This window comes from Fukomys damarensis, unplaced genomic scaffold (assembly GCF_012274545.1).
Source record: "Fukomys damarensis isolate Sample0158 unplaced genomic scaffold, DMR_v1.0_HiC HiC_scaffold_32, whole genome shotgun sequence".
Taxonomy (NCBI): Eukaryota; Metazoa; Chordata; class Mammalia; order Rodentia; family Bathyergidae; genus Fukomys; species Fukomys damarensis.
In genome coordinates, this window is record NW_022900944.1 from 40638785 (window position 1) to 40660560 (window position 21776).

Sequence of the window (21776 nt, forward strand, 5' to 3'; positions counted from 1 at the left end):
GGGGGCGGGGGCTTCCTTCCCCACCCCATCTTGTCGCCTCCTGCCCTTGGTCTGCTCCATCGGCTCGAGAGCCAGGGGTTTCTGCTGAGATCAGAAGCAACAGAAGGCAGCAGCCCCTGAGACCCAGCTCCTTTCCACCTCCCCTCACGTGTGATTGCTAACAGCTCACTGTGGCTGTGAGTGGAGATGCCAAAAACAGGCTAAAAATGACCGGAAGTGTGGATAGGGTTTGAGCCTCCCTCCAGTCCCCCTGCTGGCAGGAAATGGCCTAAGTCTGGTCAACGTTGCACCGCAGAGCTGCTCACTTCAGAGCCCTCCTGGGTCACGATCGGTGCTCAGCGCGGTTTTCACTGTCTTTAACGGTGGAAATTCAGAGCCAGCCTCTGTCACCAGCAGAAAGGAAATGGTGCTGTAGATCATAGGACACCCGTGTGCTTACGTTTCACTTAGCCACTAAAAAGTGATAATTATGCAGGCTGTGTCGCAAAATGAAGAACGTCCATGGTAGCACATTGAGCGAAGAAGGCAGAAGGGCAGGTTCCACCTACTCTGGGATCACAGCTTTGTGCAAATTCTCGGTGCAAGTGGATGTGAGAGGGAAAGACCCAGACACTAAGAAGCAAGGGCAGTGCTGTGCAGAGTGGTTCCTCTTCAGTGGTCACAGATACGGCTACACTATTATCTACAAGATGAATGAGGAAAAAGTAATAAAGTAACATTCCTTGAGAAGAAAACCCTTTTAGAAGAAATTCAGTCAACCTCTTTTGAAGGTAGGGTCAGCCTCAAGCCAAGAATGGCCAAGGGAGTAGAGAGTGTTTGGGAGGAGAAAGAGCATTACAAGTAAAACCAAGCAAACCTTGACTGATGGGCTCCTGCCTGTAAAGGCTCCAGGAACAAAGAAGAAAGATCAGAGAGAAGGATGTCACTAGGTAGGGAAGAATTCCAGGTAAGGGGAGCTCGAGGAGGGTGAAGAGAGGAGCAGCCCACTGTGCTGGTCTCTTCCAGCCCCACTGAGCCTGTGAGGGGCCCCCGTGCCCGACCTTGCCCGACCTTGCAAGGCCAGGGTGCCCCATTTCATAGACAGGGAAACCGAGGCTCGGCACCAGATTCAGCCTCAACTTTGGGATTCTGTGAAGAGTTCTGCCAAACTTTTTTCTTGGTTTTACCAAAGAACCCGAGGAAGATTTTGGGCAGGGAAGATGTGTTTGTTACCTTGTTGTTAATATGTTCACAGTTGTGGACCTATTGCCCCAGATGTGGCGGTGCACACGTCAGTACATGCAGTTCGTTATACATCAGTTACTCATATAAAAACTACCCCTTAAAAACTTGAACTTCATCCGGTGGGAAATAGCACACAAGACTATCTCAGATGTTATTTTCATGCATTCATTTATAAGTATTATTGATGCCTTCATGTGAGCTCCCCAGATGTAAAAGTGAGCAAGACACACGTGTCCCCATGTCCTTGGCATCCAGGCTAGTAGAGACAGATCACGAAATGAGCACTTTCAAGACGGATGTTAGCCCCTCATGGGGGAGCACAGGGCATGCTGGGAACCCAGCGGAGCAACCACTGCATGGACCCATAGGACACAGGGGGGCTCACTTGGCCTTTTCAAGCACTATGAATGGACACTGTCCTTGTTTTCAAAGGAGGAAGCCCAGGCTTAGCCTGGCTAAGTCAGTCCTGCGCACCTGTTCCTCACCAGTCCTGGTCAGAGCTCGTGTTCCTTCCATCACCCACACTCCCTCTCCCAAAGGCAGTGCGGGTGGCTCACCCTGGGGCCAGGCTCAAAGCCCAGCTGCCTGCACGAGAGCCTGGAGCAGCGGGAGATGCTGAATGGTGCCATCAGACTGGATCAGGGCTTCTTCCTATCCGTGCTGGGGATGTTTGGAGCAGGCGGCGTCATTCTGTTGCTGGAGGCTGTGCTGTGTGTTGCAGAATGGTTAGAGCAAACCAGCTCTCTCTCCGTTGGGTGCAGTAGCCGTTGCCTGTCTCCCAGGACTTCACACTGCAGGATGTCTCCAGGCATCCCCGTGGGGAGGGCGAGCAGGACCACTGCTGGTTAAAAACCACTGGAGTGGGGCCAGGGATTTATTTAGCTCAGTAGTTCCACTGCCTGCCTTGCAAGAACAAGGACCCAAGTTTGATCCCCGGTACCACAAATAGAAACAACAACAACAAAACCACAGGAGTGATGAGTGTTTGAGATGATGGATATGCTAGGTACCCTGATTTACTCACTACAGCGTATATATACTGTATCAAAATATCACACTCTACCCCAGCAGAGGTATGATTACTAAGTGTCAAGTGAGAGTTTTAAAGAGTAGCACGAAACCACTGGGATGGCGTTGGGATCGGAAGCAGTGAAGCCCTGTTGCAAGAGATGAGTTTGTGAGAAACTGGACCAGACACAGCATGTGGGATGAGAGGAGAGCGGCCTCGGAAATTAGGGTGGGAAGCGATGGAGAGGTAAGGAAGGGCAGAGCTGCGGGGGGTTCCGAAAAAGGAGGCACAGGGACTGCTGACTGTGGAGAATCGGACCAGTGAGCCCAGGGCTTCTCCTTGTCATTAGACAGAGGCATCAGAAGCCCGGACGACTCCCTGCAGACGGGATAAATGCACCATGCGCCTGCAACGTCAGGGGAAATTGGGGCTGTGGCTGGGGTGCGTGAAGCCCCCTCCCGCCCGGGACTTGCTCAGTGACTGGTATAAGCTGGCTCTGGAAACGGAGGAAACACAGACCCAGGTTAAAAAGCACAAAGCCCACAAGGAAAGGATCCATTCCCATTCTAGGCAGAGTGAGCTGCTACTCGCTCAAATGATCTGAGTCTTTAGATCCCAGTCAGAGGAGACCAAGGGGTGCAACCTCAGAAAAATCAGGGATCACCTGGCTTTCTGCTCTTCTGCACCCTCTGTGCCTAGCACAATGCCCAGCATGTAGTAGATGCGTATGAAAACAGTAGTGGGGGATGAATGAGAATCTATTCTGGAGAGAATAGAAAGGCAAGGATCCAGAAGGGATTCCTGGAGGAGGTGTTGCTGGATACACAAGGGAGCCATCAGCAGTAAATATTTACTGGAAAATCTATTGTGTACTTAGCACTCGTGAGAAGCCTACTGTGGCTATTGATGGTTAAAGCTATGGCACCAACGAATTCTCAGGGAAAAAGGAATTCAAACAGAAAAAGCTGAGCAGAGAGCAGGGGTCCAACTGGAAATCCAAGCCCAAACAAAGAGAAATTCATTACTTCGTGAGGTCCAAGGGTTTCTCCCCCCTGTAGACTCTCGAGAGAAATTCTGCCCTGGTCCATGCGGGCAGGAAGCAGAGAGGCAGCATTCAGCCTGGAGTCCAGGGGTGAGGACCGAGGAGGGACAGACACCGAGGCCTGGGGTCAGCAGTTCCAGCAGAGCTTGAGAATTTGGCTCCGGGGAACTCCTGAGCTGGGCTTTTTGGTTTTAAATCTGGAGGTGTTGATGCCAGCAGGGGAAAGCAGACCGGAAGCCCCTGCCCTTGGCTCTGCCACCTGCCCTGCTCTTGTTACACCTATGCAGGCAGTGTGAACACCTGGAAACAGGGACACTGGACATAGGGATGCCACGAGCCTCCCACAACTGGCCCCTACATAGGATCCGTTCACCAGGCTCATACTGATGGAAAAGGGAGGGCGAACTTTTTAACTTTGAAACTCGGACCTGAAGGAGCATTTCCACCTGCAGAAGGGGCAGCGGCTGATGGACAGTTGGACAGAAATGCCGACACCCTCACCCTCCAGACCGTGGCAGTGGCATCTGCCTCCCGCTAGCTGCTCCTACCCTCTCTCTAGCCCAGTCCCTCGGGAAGGTTCAGTGACCGCTGGAGGGAGGAGAGGAGTTCCCCTTGTCCCTCTGCCATGTGCAGTCCCAGTGGCTCACTGTGGAAATGGGGAGGGGCGGGTGCCTGGACACACAGGGAGTCTCAGCCTCTCCCGTGGGAGACAGTGGAGCAGCTCCCATAGCCCATGTGGCCCAGCGGTGACAGGGGTGGTGCCCCGGGCTGGCCCCAGCTCACCCTGTGAAGCCCTTCTCTGACTCTGTGGCTCCCGCTAGTTTCTGCATGTGAACACGTCGCACCCAAGGCCTCCCTCCCATCCTCGGCGGGGCCCTGGTTCAGTCCCTGAGTCTGTTTCCTCTCCCATCAGAAGTCACAGGCTTGCATGTGGCAGGAGTGCAGTAAGCCCAGGGACCTCTCAGCCCTGTGCCTGGCACCAGGCAGGTGCTCCAGGTGTGAAATGTGCTGCCCAGGGCGGACAAGTCGCTAGCTTGGCTCTGGTGATTTCTGGTTTAGTCTTCACCTACCCTAAAGGCTGTTTGGCTCAGTGGTTGGTTTGCTGAGGTGTTGCAATCCTTTGTTTGCAATCCTTTTTGACAATCAAAAGTGCCTCAAACTGGGCCATTCTGACAGAAGGTAATCGAGGCTGACCATGGGCCGGGTGATTGTCATGAGCTGCTCTGTACTCTCCCAGCCTCCGTTCATAGGTACTTCACCAGGTGGAGCTCACCGCTGTCCGCTTTCATGAGGGAGGAAATCTAGGCACAAACTTTAACTCCTCCGAGGTCACTCGGCAAATAAGGGGCGGAACTAAATGCTTCAGGCTGAGACAAAATCGCAATCCAAACCCCAGTGCTACACTGCCCTTAAGCACCCAACCCCTGTCAGCCCCCTCCACGTCAGCCAGTCCCTGAGTCCTTCTGGAAGGACACAGGGGCCAGGACTCCTCCAAGCCAGTGTGGGTGTTCCGAAGCCTTGACCCAGCCCCTGGGCCACACTGTTGTTCTCTTCTCTGAGAAATGACTTCCTGTAGTCCCTTGGCCAGTTCTCGCCCACCTGTCAACAGCACGCATGGCTTCACCTTCCAAAGCTCCTGGCCTGCTGCGCTGGAGCAATGGTCTCTGTGTCTACTTTCACCCCATCTCCCTGTCTTAATATTTTTGCTGCCATAAGAGGAAACCACAGACTGGGCCATGTAGGGGATCAGAGATCTTCTGCTCAGTGCTGGAGCCTGACAACCAGGATCAAGGCAGCAGCAGATGTGGTGCCTGACAAGGCCCTAGTCTTTGCTTACATTCCTTTTTGAATACCATATTCTCCTGAGGGAGGAACCCTTTTGGTAGAAGAGAAGCACAGCAAGAGAGGAATTGAGCAGGAGCTGGACCCAGCCTTTCATAGAGAACCCACTTCCCTGGTCATCAATCCCTAGGGTTGATCCATTCATCTGAGCTCAGCCTCATGGCCTAAGCAGCTCCCAGGGTCCCGCCTTTCATTGCTTTTACAGCGACTACTCGGAGTGCAACACGCGAGGGCTGGGGAGGCGAGGCAGTCAAACACCGGCCCTCCATCAGCACCCAAACTCCCGGGTTAGGGTGAACTTGAGCACAAAGCAAGCACTCAGCAAATGGTTGGCAGTGGCTGGGAATTTCGGGCAAATGCATGTGACCCTGGCCTTTCCCTCTCCTATAATCTGGCTGGAGGGGAGATCTCCGAAAGCTACATAAAGCTTAACCTGGATCTTAGGAACAGTGCAGTTCAACTGAGGATATACATGTATTTAAGACAACATTTAACACTGGGTCTTTCAAAGACTGCACTCAGTAGACTGCCTCCCAGAGCTGCCTGTGAAGGAGATGCTGCCTTCAGTGCATAGGCTTCAAGGTTTAATAACTCTTGCGTTCTGAGTGGTGAAACCTAGATTTGCATCCCAGCTGCACAGGTTACATGAGCTTGGGCAAGGTGGATCCATCTGTGAGGCTCGGTCCCTGCATCAGAGAAGTGAAGTCCAAGTTCCATCTTCGTAGCATTGCTGTGGGATCAGTGATGAAGTAGCTCTGATATGTGAGCTTCCTTTCCAACACGCACACATGCACACAGAGAGGATGCCAGTCTTCTTGAAGTGCTTTCTTCCTCTTTTTATCCATCCATGTAATCAAGCAAGATTTGTTGGGGATTGATGTATGTCCACCAGCAAGAACGCAACAAGACAGTAATACTGGATGTAACAGTTACTGACACGTATATGTCTCTGAATCACGGGATTATGTTTTAGTGGAAAGGTCAGTTAATAAGTAAGTAGGCAGATAAGCAAAATAACTGTGGCCCATAATGGTGACTAAAAAGTCCTCCAGTGTAGACACTGGTGCACAAAGGGAAGTAAAGCAGAGATTATTTAAGGGGGAGTAGGCCTGCTGCTCCTGACAATGTGGATGAGGTGGCTGGTTACTCTACTCCTCTGGAGAGGTTAGATAGCAATGAGACCTGATGGATGAGAAGAAGCCAGCTCCAAAGCCAGCTGGGGGAAGACTCTCTGGGGAGAGATCACAGCATATGCAAAGGCCCTGAGGTAAAAAAGCCCTTGGGACAGTTGTCAGACCAAAACTCCATGAGCAGTTAATCGGGGGAGAAGATGTTAAGTAGGTAGAATAGGCCATTCAGTGCTATGGGCATCCTGGATATCTGCAGAAGCAGAGTCTGGAGAACAGGGTAGGACGACCAGAGGGTGCAGCTAATACAAGGAGGCCTGAGTGGTGAGTGGCAGTTTGTAGAGAGAAGGTGCAGCAGCAAGTTGGGTACATAGGTGGGGAGTGTCAGGAAGGAAGTGGGCAGGTGGGGCTGGGTGGATCCATCAGGGGGCTGAGAGGTTTGCCCAGCCTAACCTTGGCGGGAGGCAAGAGAAGCAGAGCGTAATCTTGCTCCCTCGGGAGTGAGCAGACTTAGCAGGAACCAGAGCCAGACAGAAGTGCAGGAGTCAGGAAATCATTCCCCAGCCCGTCCCACAAGGCGTTGACCAGGCTCTGGCTCTCAGGTGAGGCTTCAGGGCCCACCTGGGCGTGGAAGTGCTCTGTGAGACCAGAGCTCAGCTGAGCTCTCAGAATGAGCCTTGGTGATGGATTGTAGACACAACGTGAGGGCTTTTGAAAGACACATGCACATCAGGACTCAGCCGTCATGGGATCTGGGGCAGCCAAGTGAGTGTCACCGTAAGAGATGCAGGTGCAGTTTCCTAGTTAGTGACAGTGGAAACAAGACCCCGGTCTTCTAGTCTTCCCATTGTTAAAAGAAGACTCTAGATTTAACCCTCTTCCTCTGTGCATCAACTTTAGACTGGACCCTGAAGTTAGATGAAAAGAAGCTTAGAAATTAGAGCCATGTGCCTCCGTCAGACCATAGCCCCTTGATACAGTGAACATGTTGATTTGGGTCCTGACTATCTCAGCACCTCGGACAGAGCCTGGCATATCACTCTTGCTTCCCCAAGAGGAACTGTTAGCTGATTCACCAAATGACTGTTCTTTGGTAGCCTGGGGCAAGCACTCTCCTACTCTCCTCTTACCACAAACAAACATATTAGCTCCACTTGACAATGGAGAAAGCTAAGACTCAGAGCAGTTGTGTGAGGCATCAGGGTACAAACTCAGGCCCTCTGGCTCCAGTGTCTTTCAGCATCCATCTACCCAGACTGGTTCCTAGGATCAGATACCAGCGAGGCCCTTAGCTGCCTCCTGCTTTGGGAAATTCTTCTACAGAAAGTCTGTCTTAGAATGGCTGGATTTAGGACTTCCTGGCCTTAAGTTGGTGTGAGAGCAATATACATTCAGGAGGACCTACGCTTCAGATTTTGAGTTTTTGTCTTTTATGGGGCTAGCAATAAGCCTCATTCACAATTCTGGGCAAGCATAGCAGATCTCAGTTCCCCATCAGGAACAGTTGATCTTGAGGATAAGCCACTGATAGCTACAGTGTGTGTAGCCATGTACAGGGCTGTGTGGCTGAGCTGTGATGTTCAGTAAGTTAGGTGGATTAATACATTTTCAATTCAGGATGTTTTCAATTAATTCATTGGTATGTCACCCACAGTAAGGTTGAGGTGCGCAGGTAGTTAGAGGCCACACCCACCTCCCCAGACCTCCCTGTTCCCAATTCTGGGAGTGGAACAATATGACACACGAAGGGAAAGGACCCACAGTCTGATTGCTGGGAGGTTACAGTATTTTGCTTTCTCTTCTCACCATTTAGAATCTCTGCAGAAGGCGTGGACATCGTCTTGGATTGCCTGTGTGGGGACAACACTGGGAAAGGTCTCAGTCTTCTCAAGCCCCTGGGAACCTACATTTTATATGGTGAGTGCCACACGGGAGCAGGAAGGAGGTGGCCAGCAACAGAAAATGCTGTGCTTGTTACAGAGACAGCTTGGGAAAGTGAAATGTGCTGATGTGTCATGTGTGTATAGGGGTAATTTCAAAACATTTTAAATATATTAATGTTACTGTTAGTTGTCTTCATTGTCAAAAGAGCTTAGGTGCATACTGCCCGATATCCTATCATTTTTTTTAAAAGGCTATGGCAAGGCTGAGCCAATGTGGCGGTTGAGATGAGATGAGTAGGAACGCTAAAGAAGTTTGGCCCACAGTGGGTGCACCAGGTGGGAAATACCAGTGGCTTAGACGGAAGTTCAGGAACTGAAGGCATGAAGGATGCACAGTAGGATGGAAGAGGATGGGTAGGAGGTGGGAGGCCCAGGGGGTTCTTCACCCTTGGCGATGAAGCAGCAGAGCCCAGGTCTCCTTCTGCACCTGCCCCGAATGTCCCATCAAGGTAGGCCTGGCCTGGGTGGAGCACAGGTCTACCTGGGCTGCCCTGCCTTCGCATTCGTGTCTCTGCTCTCGAGCGTGAGGGAGACTTATGAAAGCACCTGGAAGCAAGTTCTCCCCAGCAAGATGAGACCTACACCACCCCCTTGCTCTTCTCTTTCTTCTTTTCTATCTCTGACGTGCAAGCTAATTTCACCATCAGCCTCCACCAGGTCCAAAAGGCATATATGAAGCCAGTTGTCATTTTCCAAAGCAAAATGATACTGGAGTTATGATATTTGAGATTCTCGGCAACTCTGTGCCCTGTAGGTATAATAGAAATTGAACCTTAGCTCTGAGAAGCTCAGGAAAAAACACTCATTTTCCTGCTGCTACCTGAAGAGCTTATAAAAGAAATATTTCACGGGTATATATATCTTTTCATCATCATCAGATCATTAAAACAAAAAGAGAGTTGGACTCCCCAGAGGTGAGTGAATATCCATGGCTGGAGTCTTGTGATCATTTCTGTTTTGGTCATAATTATTTTATTATTATTATCATTATCGTTATTGACAAGAGATCCAGTAAAAGCCAGAGGACTTTGTAAGGATATGGGATATGACTGATGAACTGCAAGTGGAAAATTGGTTCATCATTCTCATTTGCCAGGAGTTATTTTTTGCTTCAGTTCCATGATGTCATTTTGGTAAAATTTTGACTTCATTGTGTCACAGTTATCTAATTCATGACATTGATTTCTTGGTTTCTACGTAATGGAAGCCTTGTACTGTAATGTCCAGTGACAGTCACCCCATAAAAGCGGAAGCTGTGGTTAACTAACTTGCTGCTACTCCTTTACCCAAGTCAAATAACTACATTTAAAATATGCACTGTTGTTTCCTTAGATAACTGTTCTCCAAGAACTTACTCTCAAATTCTTGGGAACAAGCCAGGAAAATCATTGAAAAGGCTTCAATATGCTATCTGCATGTTTGCCATATTGTTAAAAATCTTCTCATCCTCTCACCTTAGGAACCCCCAAAAGGAGTCCATCCCCCCATTTTCTCTGTATCTTAGGGATTCTGTCTCAACTCCACTTCCTGTCTGCCACTGGAACACTGCTTGTTCCTATTAGCAAAACCCAGTTCCTCATACGTACAGCACAAGTGATTCTCACGTCTCTTGCCAAACCTCCTGGGTTCTGCCGCATTCCATTTTCTTGGCTTCTGATCCTCTTTCTGCCCTCGCCTGCCTTCTTCTGTACCTCGTCTTTCACCCATCCAGATTCCTTCCACCTGCCCCATCACTTAAGCGCCCAGCTTAGTGCTCCAAGCTTCTCACTCGCCTGGGAATCAAACTCAGATCCGTAAAGTAGCTTCCCAGGAGTTCACTTGTCAGTCAAATGAACAGAACCAAGAAGACAGTTTGACAACCCACCATTTCATTAAAGTATTGGCCTGAATCGCCCTTTCCTGCATGCCCAGTTTTCTGAAGTAATGGAACGTCACCAGGACAAATGCCACTTCCTCTTTGAACCAATGACATCGAGCTAAAATAGTCAATTTGATGACTTGCTCCATTTTCTCTCATTTTTCTAAAGGAATTAAATTCACTTTTAAACTTTTGCCAGGTCAGCACCAAACGGATCTTTGTCACCAGGTGATGTTGATTTTTGGTGGCAGCTGCTTCATTTGGGACTCTTTGATTTGCAGGTTCATCCAACATGGTGACTGGAGAGACCAAGAGCTTCTTCAGCTTCGCGAAATCAGTAAGTGTCCTCGCATGTCCAGTGCACCATGCTGTTTGCGTGCTGTGTGCCCCTCCCTCCAGAAACACTGACCTAGTGTTGCTTGTCAGCAACTGACATCGTTCCTTGTCAGTGCAGCCCACAACCGGGCACCTGGCACAACCAGGACCTGGGCTACAGCTAGGGGTACCAGTGAAACCCGAGAAAGCTTCATTTTGATTTCTACTGCGATGGGCGTTAGTGTTTTTAGTCATTAGTCAAAAATGAACTTAGCAATAGTGCATTTTGTTTGGCCTATACAGTGGCCAGCCTTTCAGTTTGGCCGCTTTCTAACCAGGTCTCTGGAGGTCCTGAGATTTCCCTGTGTCTCCATCCAACTGAGTTGGAGCTGCGAATGGGGACCCCACTACTTTAACCAGCTCTGCCTATGTGATCTCTCTGTGTGCCGAGGAGAAGTCCTGTCCCTGGGCATGTGCCGTACTGTGCATCTACTCAGAAGCAAATTCCCATCTCGAGCTATTCATGCTGGGCTTACATATTTTATTTCCACCAACCCCACAGCGGAGACCACTGCTTCTCACAGAGGCCGGTCTTCGAGCCCTCTGCTCTCAGCCTCTGGTGCAGCCAGCACAGCAGTTGGTGCGTCACTCTCTTCTCAAACATTTTCTGAGCACCTGCTGTTTGTAGCGCTGCCCTGAGCGATGAGGTAGCACCGTGGATGAGGTGGTCCGTGTGGCTCTGACGTTCTAATAAGAGACACACACTGGACATAAGGAAGACACATTAATAACACGGTACACATGGCTGCCAACCCTTAGCAGGTGCTGCACTAGAAAATAGCAGAATGTGACAGAGGCCTTTGGAATGGAATGGTCAGGCTAAGCTGTAGGAGGATTAGACCCCATGGTAGGTGTGGCGTGGTGGGCTTCATACGCAACTGAAACGCCCATGCTGGCAGCCTTTCCTGACGGCGGAAAACTACTTCTGCCTGCACTGGTGAAAGTAAATCTAAAGGTCTCTTTCTGCACCGGGGCTTTGAAGTCTGGGCCGAGGATCATCAGGATTAAAGGGTCTGCAGGAGGTGCACGAGAGGAGCCTATGCAGAGGACCCCACCCCGGGTCCTGGAAGCTGAGCACTGTGCCACTCACAGCTGTACATGCCGGGGTGCCATTAACGTGCTGCCTCCAGACTGCATGGATATCCAAGTTATGTACAATTGTAAGAAGTGTTTCCCTTTCTCCCCTAAATGCATGATCTCGGCACACACCGCTAATGAAATAATTACAGCGTGCCACGCTCACGAAGGCATTCATAAAACACAGCCCGACAGGACATGCAGATTCGCTTCCCAAACCAGGGGTGACCATTGTGCTTGGTAGCTGGAGGCCCTGGATGAAGGTTTTTTTTTCCCGCTGATGACTGGTTCCAGGCCAGTCAGTGGGTTAGAAGTGAGCTGAAGAGAGGGCATTGCCAAGGCGCGGAAAGATGGCTCTGCTATGAAGAGTTCTAGAAACAAACTCTTTTCTGTAAGCATAAGAAAAGCACATTTGGAATCATACAGAAATTTCCCATTCACCATCTCCCTTATGGTCAAACTTTTGCTGCGCTCTGTTAAACATTTGCTCTCAGGCCATAATGATGATGAGACAAACAGATGAGTTTAAATTTTAGAGAGCAATCTGACTCTAGATTTGGGGTTCCTATTCACTAAATCAAAAACATCCCTTTCAAATTAAGATAATGAAAACTGTCCATAGAGTACCTAGTACATCAGACACTGGTCCAAGCCCTTTATAGACATAAACACATTTGCTACTCATGATAACCCCATGAGGTTCAGAGAGGAAAATGGGCACAGAGAGGTTGCGTTACTTATCTAAAGCCACACAACTGGTAAACAGCACCAGCTCTAGGATTCTCTTCACCACAAGTGTGCAAGAGTTGCTGATGCAGAAAGGATTCATTCCACAAACATTCAGTGAGGCATTGCAGACACACCACAGGTCAAGTTGTCAGTCATCTTTCTGCCTTTGCTTTATGGCAAGAAACTCATGGCCAAACGTATGGCTGTTTCTGAACTGCTCCCTTCCTGTGCACCCTTGCCAAGCCGAATGTATGTTGGTAAAGCATTTTGTGTGTGAACCCTACCCAGTGGTCCTACCTATCTGTCCAGGTCCAAGTGCATCCAGTCTGCATCCCAGGAGCTACTTGCTGTCATTTTTTAAACGTTATAATAAAAACATTTTAAAATAAAGGAAGTTCATTGCTTAGGTAAATTATATTATGCATCATCTATGGCCCAAGACAACTCCTCTTCACACAGTTCAACTCAGGCAAGCCAATGACCTGGGCAGGCTCTTGCCATTTTTGTCTCTCAGGACGTCTGCTCCTGCGATCGTGAAGTCTCCTTCACCAACATCCCCCCTCCCCTACAACACTTACGAACTACTCTGCGTCCTACTTCCTTCACCACCCCCGTCCTCACCACCACCATTGACTGCGTCCCTTACCCTCCATTCTCCCAGAAGTTGTAAGAAGCTGTGTTCTGTCACTGTGGTCAGCTGAGAAAATCAAAGCACAGAGAAATAACACCAGCGGGTAAATTGGCAAGCTGGGATTCGGCTCCAGAGCAAGTAGCCTGAAATGTATGCCTAATGTTCCAACTGTGCATGACCTGGTACAGGCTGAATCTCCCTTATCCAAAACACCAGGGCCAGAATCGATTTGGACTTTGGGTTTTTTTTAAATTTTGGGATATTTGTACATGCATAATGAGGCATTTGGGTGGTAAGATCCAAGTTTAGACACGGAGTTCATGCTAGTGCCATGTGCATTTCATCTACATAAGCCTAAAGGTCATTTTGTACCGTATTTTCAGTACATGTGCAATTTGATGTCAGAATTTCTTCTGTGGCATTGTATTGGCACTGAGAAAGTTTCAGATTTTGGAACAGTATGGATTTGGGGGTTAGCGATCTGTCATGGTTTTGGGATCCATCTCCTGTCTCCATCCTGCGCTTCATATAAGCATCTCAGTCTTGTACCCCATGCACTGTGATGGTGCCTAGCAAGGTGGATGCTTTAGAGTTAAGCACCAAGAGCTGCCTTAGGCCTGCTGGAATTGGCCCAGCTCGGCCCCCGTCCCTGTTGCCTAGCCCAGGACGCTGGAAATGCCTCTGATAGGACCCAGTGTGGTGTCTGTAACCAGCACTGTTTCTCCTTCCAGTGGTGGCAGGTGGAGAAAGTGAACCCGATCAAGCTGTATGAAGAGAACAAAGTCATCGCAGGGTTTTCCCTCCTAAACCTGCTCTTCAAACAGGGCCGTGCTGGCCTCATTCGAGGAGTGGTGGACAAACTCATAGGGCTCTACAACCAGAAGAAGATCAAGCCCGTGGTGGACTCCTTGTGGGCCCTGGAGGAGGTAAGAGTGGGGTTTTCTTTCCCTAGCAACCTCTTCTCTATGGGCAGCCAGGTAAAGTCTCACACTAATGACTGTGTCTCAGTTCGTTTTCAGTGCTGGTCCTAACAATCCCTGTCCCATTGGGTAGCGCTTGTCGGGGATGCCGTCACTCTGTGGGTGTATGAAAGATGGAGGCCAGGGCTGTCAAGAGCTCAGGGCTGAAATGATTTGGGTGTTGTGCTGAGCTGGTGCCCGAGCCCCTGGGAGATGCTGTCAGCTTTTGCGGTGGATACTGTAATTCCTGCTGGATTGCTGGCTCTGGTGTTGGATCAAGTGTTTTCCTTAATGGAGCTGCCAAAAGTTCTAGTGTTTGAAGCATTCCTTGATCATGAAAAATTAAGAATGCCGATGGCTGCCTTCATGGATGCTGAAGCATGAGCTGGTTCTGTGGGTTCCTAGGTACTTGTGGGAGGCAAAGTCTAGAAGATCCTTCAGTACCAGGGAAGGATGGCACAGGAACCCATGACGGTGACTTCTTGGCGGACAAATGAAGGATGTGGTCTGGGTTCCAAGAGACGTTTTCCTAAGAAACGTTCTAAGTTGGGCTTCCACAGCCTTGACTTTGGGCCATGAGGCCCCTAAAAAATTCATTTTTATGTCAGTCTATATTAGCTGTACAGAATAATGGGTGTGTTTTGTGTTCACCCATAAATACTGCATACTTTGGTTATTTCCACCCACTCATCCCCTTCTCCTTTCTTCCCCTCCACCTCCTCCTGACCCCTCCCCTTTACTTTCTCTTCCACCAGTTGGGAAAAGGGAAACTTCTACACGGTTGGTGGAAATGTAAGCTATCATAGGCATCATGCAAATCAATATAGAGACTCCTCAAGTAACTAAAAGTAAAGATACCAATTGATCCAGCTATACCACTCCTTGGTAGGTTCCCAAAAGAATTAAAGTTGGCATGCTATAGAGATACTTGCATACATCCACCCGTGTTTATTGTGGGACAGTTCAGATTAGTGGTTGATGCTGGACAACAGATGAATGGATAAAGAAATGTGGTCTCTCCATACAATGGAATGTTACTCAGCCATAAAGAAGAACAAAATCATGTCATTTCCTGGAAAACGGGTGTAACTCAAGACCGTGGTATTAAATGAAATAAGCCAAGCTCAGAAAGAAAAATATCACATGGTCGCTCATAGGCGGAATCTAAAAAACATTATAAAATATGTGTAATGTGTATTTATTTGTTTTACATTTTCCATGGGTGAGACCCCTTGTGGTATGAGTACTTCTTTCCTTTCCTTTTGGGAGCCACAGGCACCTGTGAAAGATGCAGCAAACACAGTTCTATGGGAGATGGGAGGTGTGGTCTTAGAAAGAAGCCGTTGCGTCTTGCCTGATAGACTAAATTGCACAAATCCAATGGCTCCTCCAACAGTGGGACCCTCCCAGAAAGGTTTTGGCTGAAAACCTGTGTGATCTGATACAATTGCCCTTGGATCTGTGGGCCGGGACCCTGTCTGTGTATGTCTGTTTGGTGCTGAAGTATCAGAGATGGTCTTTTAAAGCCCGGCCAATCCAAAACCATGTTTCTTATGATACAAGAAATACACATTCATTACAGGAAACTCCTGAGTTAATCAGAAATATGAGGAGAGAAGAGATAGCACATCTACATTCCAGAAAAGGATAATGTCATTAGCATTTGGTTTGCTTCCTTCTAGTCTTTTTTTTTCTCCTGCAGATGCTCTCTGTGATTCAATTTATTGCTAAATCAAATTGGACATGAATGCACGCTTCCTGCAGTCTGATTGTCAAGATGGTTAGCCTCTTGTGATAGTCTTCCTGAAAATGTTTTTCATTTAATGAGTCAAGCATCCCCATGGTTCACTGTGGCATCCCAGTGGAGTGGTGAAGAGCAGGGGTCCATGGAGACAGGGAAGAGAGACAGGAAGGAGCAAAACAGGAAGTAGCTTAGACTGAAAAATGAACTCATGCATGGGGGAAGAGAAGTGACTTAACACTTATGCTCAATGCCCAAAGGACCCTGCAAGTCTGCTAGTGTTTAAGGATTGAAATCCAAGAGAGGATCAAGGTGTCCCAGTGGGTTCTTACTGCTTATTTTTGAAATCATTCCTCCTATTACCATGGTAAGGGAATCCTCAAATAGTTATCAAGTGACTATTATGTACCCAGTACTATACACATGCTAAGATACAGTGGTGCATAGATGGCCAAGACCCCTGCACTCCCTGAAGCTTTTGTTCAGAGGAGAGGGACCTGCAGGTTGAGACATTACCAACTGTAATACATCCTTGGGAGGAGCTAAGTTAGGATATATACTGGAGACCAGGTAGAAGGGGGAGACTCCATTCCCACAGTTTCTTCACCTTTATTCACTGATGCATCCATGAGGAGCCTTTCTAGATATTGTTTTTCCTTATCAACCTTTGCATGAAATTGTAATACTGTGCGTGTCTGTGTTCTGCATGTGTATCATGCTTTATATATTCAAAGCGTCTTTCATCCCCCCCCAAACCAGTTTCTGCCTTTTTGGGGCAGTATGATGTCCACTGCTGCAGAGTAACTCTAAAGAACAAGGGTTTATTGGAAAAATGTTCTTTGAACTGAGACATGAAGAAGGCAGAAGTCTGGGGGAAAAGCATTTCAGGCATTAAGACCCTCACCCGCGAAAGAAGACCGTCTTGGTGAACTTGGGGTGTCTTGTGGTGTGCCTGGGAGGGGGTGGTATTCACACAGCCTGGCTGGGTCAGCAAGGAAAGGAATCTGGGTTGTACTCTCAGTACCATAGGAGGCTGGGTGAGAGTCAGGGTCAGAAGGTGCCATGGCCTGGTCCCAAGGGCATTCTCCACCAGGGAAGAGGCTGGAATGGCTAGTTGAGGCCCCCAGCAAGTACAGGAGTAAAATATTCAAGGAAGACCTCGGTCCAACCAGGGAACAGAAAAGGCACACAGAACACATCCCAGGGTCCTCACAGCCGGCCAACATGGCTCTCCTCCTGGAGCGTCTGAGAGGGGTTCATGGCGGTACTTGCTGCTGGGGACATGCTGCTCTGTGCAAGCTGCACCTGGGTCCAGACTGGCTGGAGGATGGAGTGCACTGAGGTCCCCAGCAGAGAGCTCAGGGCCAGCACTGATTGCAGCAGGAAACCCAAGGCTGCAGTGCACTTGGCTGAGCCATGGACCGTGTGACAGGAAGTCTGGGACATTGCCTGGAATCCACCTGCATCCTGCCATCTCCACTCAGTGTTAGTATGAGTTGCGTTTGCTCCTGGTGGGCCATGCACTTCCACCTGGCCCCTCACCAGAGCTGAGCGGACTCTGCAACACCTAACCCTGACCATGCTCCACCAGGCTTCCTGTCCCCCATGAACCTTTCCCAGTTCTGTTAGGTTCCAGCCTGTGTAACTCCCACCCCCACCTCAGCACAGTCACTTGTCCACCTCCTCATCCTTTCAAGCTGCACAGGGTCCTCAGCCTTGAGTCCACCCTTTCCCTGTCTGGAGCCTCTTAACGAGCTGCCCCTCTATGTTGAATACCCCTCCTCCTCCTAATTTTTGCCAGTCTGCTTTCTTCTCATCATTCACATCTCAGCTTCAATATAACCTACTGGAAGGCCGAGGCATCAGGATTGTGAGTTCAAGCCCGGCCTGAGTGACTTCACAACTAAGACCCTGTCTCAAAATTTAAAAATTTCAAAAAGGGCTGGGGTTATGGCTTCAAGGCCAGTACATCAAGGACTCACACACACGACCTATCAGAGAAGCCTTTCCTATCTCCACCTTTTAGAAGGAGCTCCTTCTCTGTGGTCTCTCTTTCCTTTCCTCTGGTTGATACTCACCAGTCTACTTATCACTGCTTGAAAGTGCGTTACTCTTTGTTCGTCGACTTGTGTAGACTCTCGCCCCCCTCCCTCACACCAGAACACAAAGCCTGACAAGGAAAGAGCTGCATGGGGCTGCTGCAGACCCTGGTGCCTGTTATGGGGCAGATGCTCTCCAGAGTCCTACTACAGGAAGGAATGAATGTGCCCATCAGCACAGGAATGTGACTAGTTGGATACGTTCTAGGTTTAAGGATAACTATTTGTGGAATGAGTGAGTGAATGAATGATTGAACGGAAAGAGGATAAATGTACAACATTTACTTAAAGAAGATTCTAGAAGCTGGGTGTGGGGGCACCTGCACCTCCAATCCCAGCCCTTGAGAGGCTGAGGGAGGAGGGTCAGGCGTTCAAGGCCAGCCTGCGTTAACTAAGGAGACCCTGTGTCACTAAACCAAAACAATCGATCAGATAGTCAATCAATAAGATATTTTTCTTTGAGAGAGGGTTTCTCCAAAAAATGGTCACAATTTCTCAACCAGGGCATTTTGGATTCCTTGTTGGAGGTAAGGCCTGCTCTATGCAGGATAGGAAGATTAGCAACAGCCCTGGCCTCTACCCATTAAAGGCCAACAGCACCCAAATACTGCCAGCTGTGGCTGTGATAAAATGCCCCAGACACCTTCAAATGTCCCCAGGGTGGGCCACGGAGCGTGAGCAGAATAGCCAGCGCTCTAGAGGAAGCCATGATGGTTACTATGGTCACCAGCAAACGAAAGGAATCACAAATCAGCAGCAGGCTGGTTCTCGGAGTAAGGGAGACAGACAGCTGCTGCCTGTTTGCCAACAAAAGCAGGGACGACTGCTCATCGGGGCCGCCCACCGACTTGCTGCAGCTTCTCTTGTGCAATATTTACAGACATCTGTTTAAAGCCGTACTTGGGCCGACACGGCTATTTATCAAACCCACGCAGCTCTTCTGGCCTTGCAGGGCACATAGCGTGCTTATTACTGGAGAACCTCGGGAGGAGGACCGTAATGACGTTTCCTGTCCCCTTTGGTAAATGATTGCACAAAATTGCTTTTCAAACCGGCTCTCTGACTCCATTTGTGGAATGTAAAGCCCATGGGGATTAAAAGAAAATTTTCTTGGCCTTTTTGAGGCCTCAAAATAGGAGATTTAATATTATCAGAGACAATTAAGGTTTCTTTTCAGCCATCTGTCTTTATTATAAGTTTCATGCACAAAGCAGACTGGGAGACCAGAGCCTCAGCTTTGCTTCCAGCTGTACATTAAACTGCAGGAGCAAAGTGAATACCACAAAGGATTCTAGGTAGGAAAACTTCCCCACCCAAGCAGCTGCAGCCTTCTTGAGTACCTACTATGTGCTAATCCTGTGCTAGGATGCTGAGTTGACAGGAGTCATAGTTTGCTACCTGCCCTTGAGTTTGCAAGTTCATTTTTGAGGCAAAACTAAAGGCTGTAAAACAGTTGGGGAATAGCTTAGCCGTCGGTCATGGGGCCTTGGTTTCCACCGCAGCTCAGAACACGAGGGAGAACACGAAGAAGAATGAACGTTCAGAGATGATTTTCAGAATGAAGTAAGCCTCGATGGGGATTGGAAGGATAGAAATGATTTGCATAATGTTGGAGTCACACACACATGCCAAAAAATGATGCTTCTAGGAAGGACAGTGTGAACAAGTCAGAAGTGATGTAGGGCAGGTGAGGGTGGGAGAGAGGACAGGGCTAAACTAGAGGAGAGGAAATAAGTTCTATGTGATCAATGGAAACAAATCACAGACTCCCTCACTGCCGGGCAGAGGACGCTGAGTTCACATTCGGGGAGACAGGACTCATAGCAAGGCCCCACTTTATCCTTTCAGTTCCCCAAGGCCCGTCCTGTTCACAAGGATGCTCACTCTAGGATACGCACCCAGACTGAATCGCTGTGGCCTCTCATTGCAATTTCCTGCACCCCTTTGCCACTGAGGAGGAAACTCCAGCTGGAATTACAGTGAGGTCAAAGCCTCGTTTCAAGCACACAGAAGCCCACCCACTTGCGGGCTGTGGCTCCTGGATGGCACAGGACAGCTGTAGAGGAATGTTTTTATTGCTGCGGAAAGTTCTGGAGCTGGTTCATGAGCTGGTATCATCCTGAAGCTATCTGTCTCCCGGTAGCATTCTGGCTGTCAGTGGTTTATGCTAATTCTGCCCTTCCTTGTACATTCTCTTTGCACTGGCTGTAGGGGAGGTCACGGCCCAATGCAGTTACTTATTTGATGCCAGTATCCTTAATCTCTTGTGCGTTGCCTGTTTCTTAACCTCTGAGCTAACAGTCATGCCTTAATTACATTTCTGTCCTTCATTCTAAGCCGCCACAGATCCTAGACCAAGATAAGTTTGTCTAAAAGAATCAATGCAGTGGAAAACATGATGCTAAGCTTAGCAGATCCTCCTCAGACAAGAGGATGATCTGATAAAGAACAGTGTGATACTCCAGGGACAAGGAAAGTGGAATGACCAGGAGGCGAGGCTTCGGGCCAGAGGAGGGTGACAGTCAGGTCTAAAGCAGCTGCGGGCTTTGACTCCAAACCATGCTGGGAAGATGCAAGAGGGCAAGGCCAGGCATCTAAACGGCCCCGATTCACACTTAGAGGCAGAGACTCAAAGAGAAACCATGGGAGCCCAGTTTACAATCATAAATTTGTCTTCTGCTGCTTTGGAACCCATCACATTTGGTACCCAACCCATTTTGATGCAGGATTTTTGTCCCAGGACTCATCATTTGTTTAGTACTTGATACTCAGGCTACTACCTGTTGGTAACCATTGCTTGGAGACTTGCTACTTGTTCTTGCAAAATAACCTGGTACACATGATGCCTCTCGCAACCAGTTAACAGTGAGTACCAAGGTATCACTGTAATTATGACACATGGGAATGAGATTCTTTAAAGATTCAGAGGCCCCTTCCCAGGCACAGCTGGGGTGAGGAGAGGATTTTTCAAGCACCACCCAAACAAGCTGGTGCAGTGGGCAGTGCACGCTCAGCACAGTGGCTTGGCAGGGGAACTAGGGACCCTTGTCTGGCTGGGAGGCTGAGGAAGCTTTAGAGGCATGAATAAGAAGGCCAGCTAATCTGGAGGCAGGAGAATGGGACTAAAGAAGCAAACGCAAGGCACTGGAAAGAAAGCACCAAGGAGAATCAAGAGGCAGAGATGACCAAGGGTCCTTTAGCTTGGGACCAGATGTGAGCGTTTGATTTGGCAGTGGCAGAAGCTGGCGTTAAAAGCTTGGTGAGCTTAGATGTGAGCTCGCTCTAAGTGACCCTGCAGCATCCGGTGGAGATATCTAGGGGAGGCCCAAATCCACGGCCACATGGAGGCAAAGAAGAGGCTGGGTCACCACCACACCTGACATTTCCAGAGGGTTCACTGCATGCCAAGCGCTGTTTTCAGTGCCTTGTGGATTAACTCACTTCGACTTTCCACTGACCCAAAGACCAGCCAACACTATCCCCACCTGATAGATCATAAAAGTGAGACTTTGGAGAAGTTTAACTGCACCCAAACCCCACTCACAGTTGAATCTGGTGGACATTTGAAGCCTGAGGGGAGGCTAATGCACACAAGTTGTTGAAAAATGACAACTGATAAACTCGTTGAGCAAAAAACGAGCAAAATAATTATACAGTTGGCAAACAGCATAGTAGGTTTCTATGTACCAAGTACTTTGCCAAGCCCTTAACATTAATTAAATCATTTAATCTGCACAATTACCCTTAGTGGTGGCTGCTGTTACCATCACTGCTGCACAAATGAGGAGATGGAGGTAGCTAGAAATGGATAAAGTGCTCAAGGTCCTACGGGCAGCATGTGGCAGAGCTGGCGTGGAATTCTAGACGGTGTGGCTCCCAAGCTCAAGCCAGGGTCTTCAGCCTCGCCACTGCAGAGCGAAAGCCGAGCTCTGGCATCCTGCCATTCACACAGCAGGCAGAGGACAAGGTGTCCACAGACAGTGGTGGGCAAGGGACTGTGGTCCTCTGCTAGGGCAGTAGCATCCCCTGCTGCCGACAGTGAGGACGCCCCTAAAGGAGAAGCCTCGGGATTGGAGAATCCTGGGGTTGGTTCTTCAGAAAGCTGCTTCCATAGAATGAT

At 49.0% G+C, this 21776-nt stretch overlaps 1 protein-coding gene across 1 annotated transcript in view; it reads left to right on the forward strand.

The window, feature by feature from the left end:
• The window catches only part of Vat1l (vesicle amine transport 1 like), a 156019-nt gene that overhangs the window by 67402 nt on the left and 66841 nt on the right, over nt 1-21776 (forward strand). Inside the window, exons 5-7 of the mRNA XM_033757895.1 lie at nt 8058-8161; nt 10327-10382; nt 13589-13783. Coding sequence (XP_033613786.1) covers nt 8058-8161; nt 10327-10382; nt 13589-13783 — 355 coding nt within the window. The remainder of the gene's footprint in view (nt 1-8057; nt 8162-10326; nt 10383-13588; nt 13784-21776) is intronic.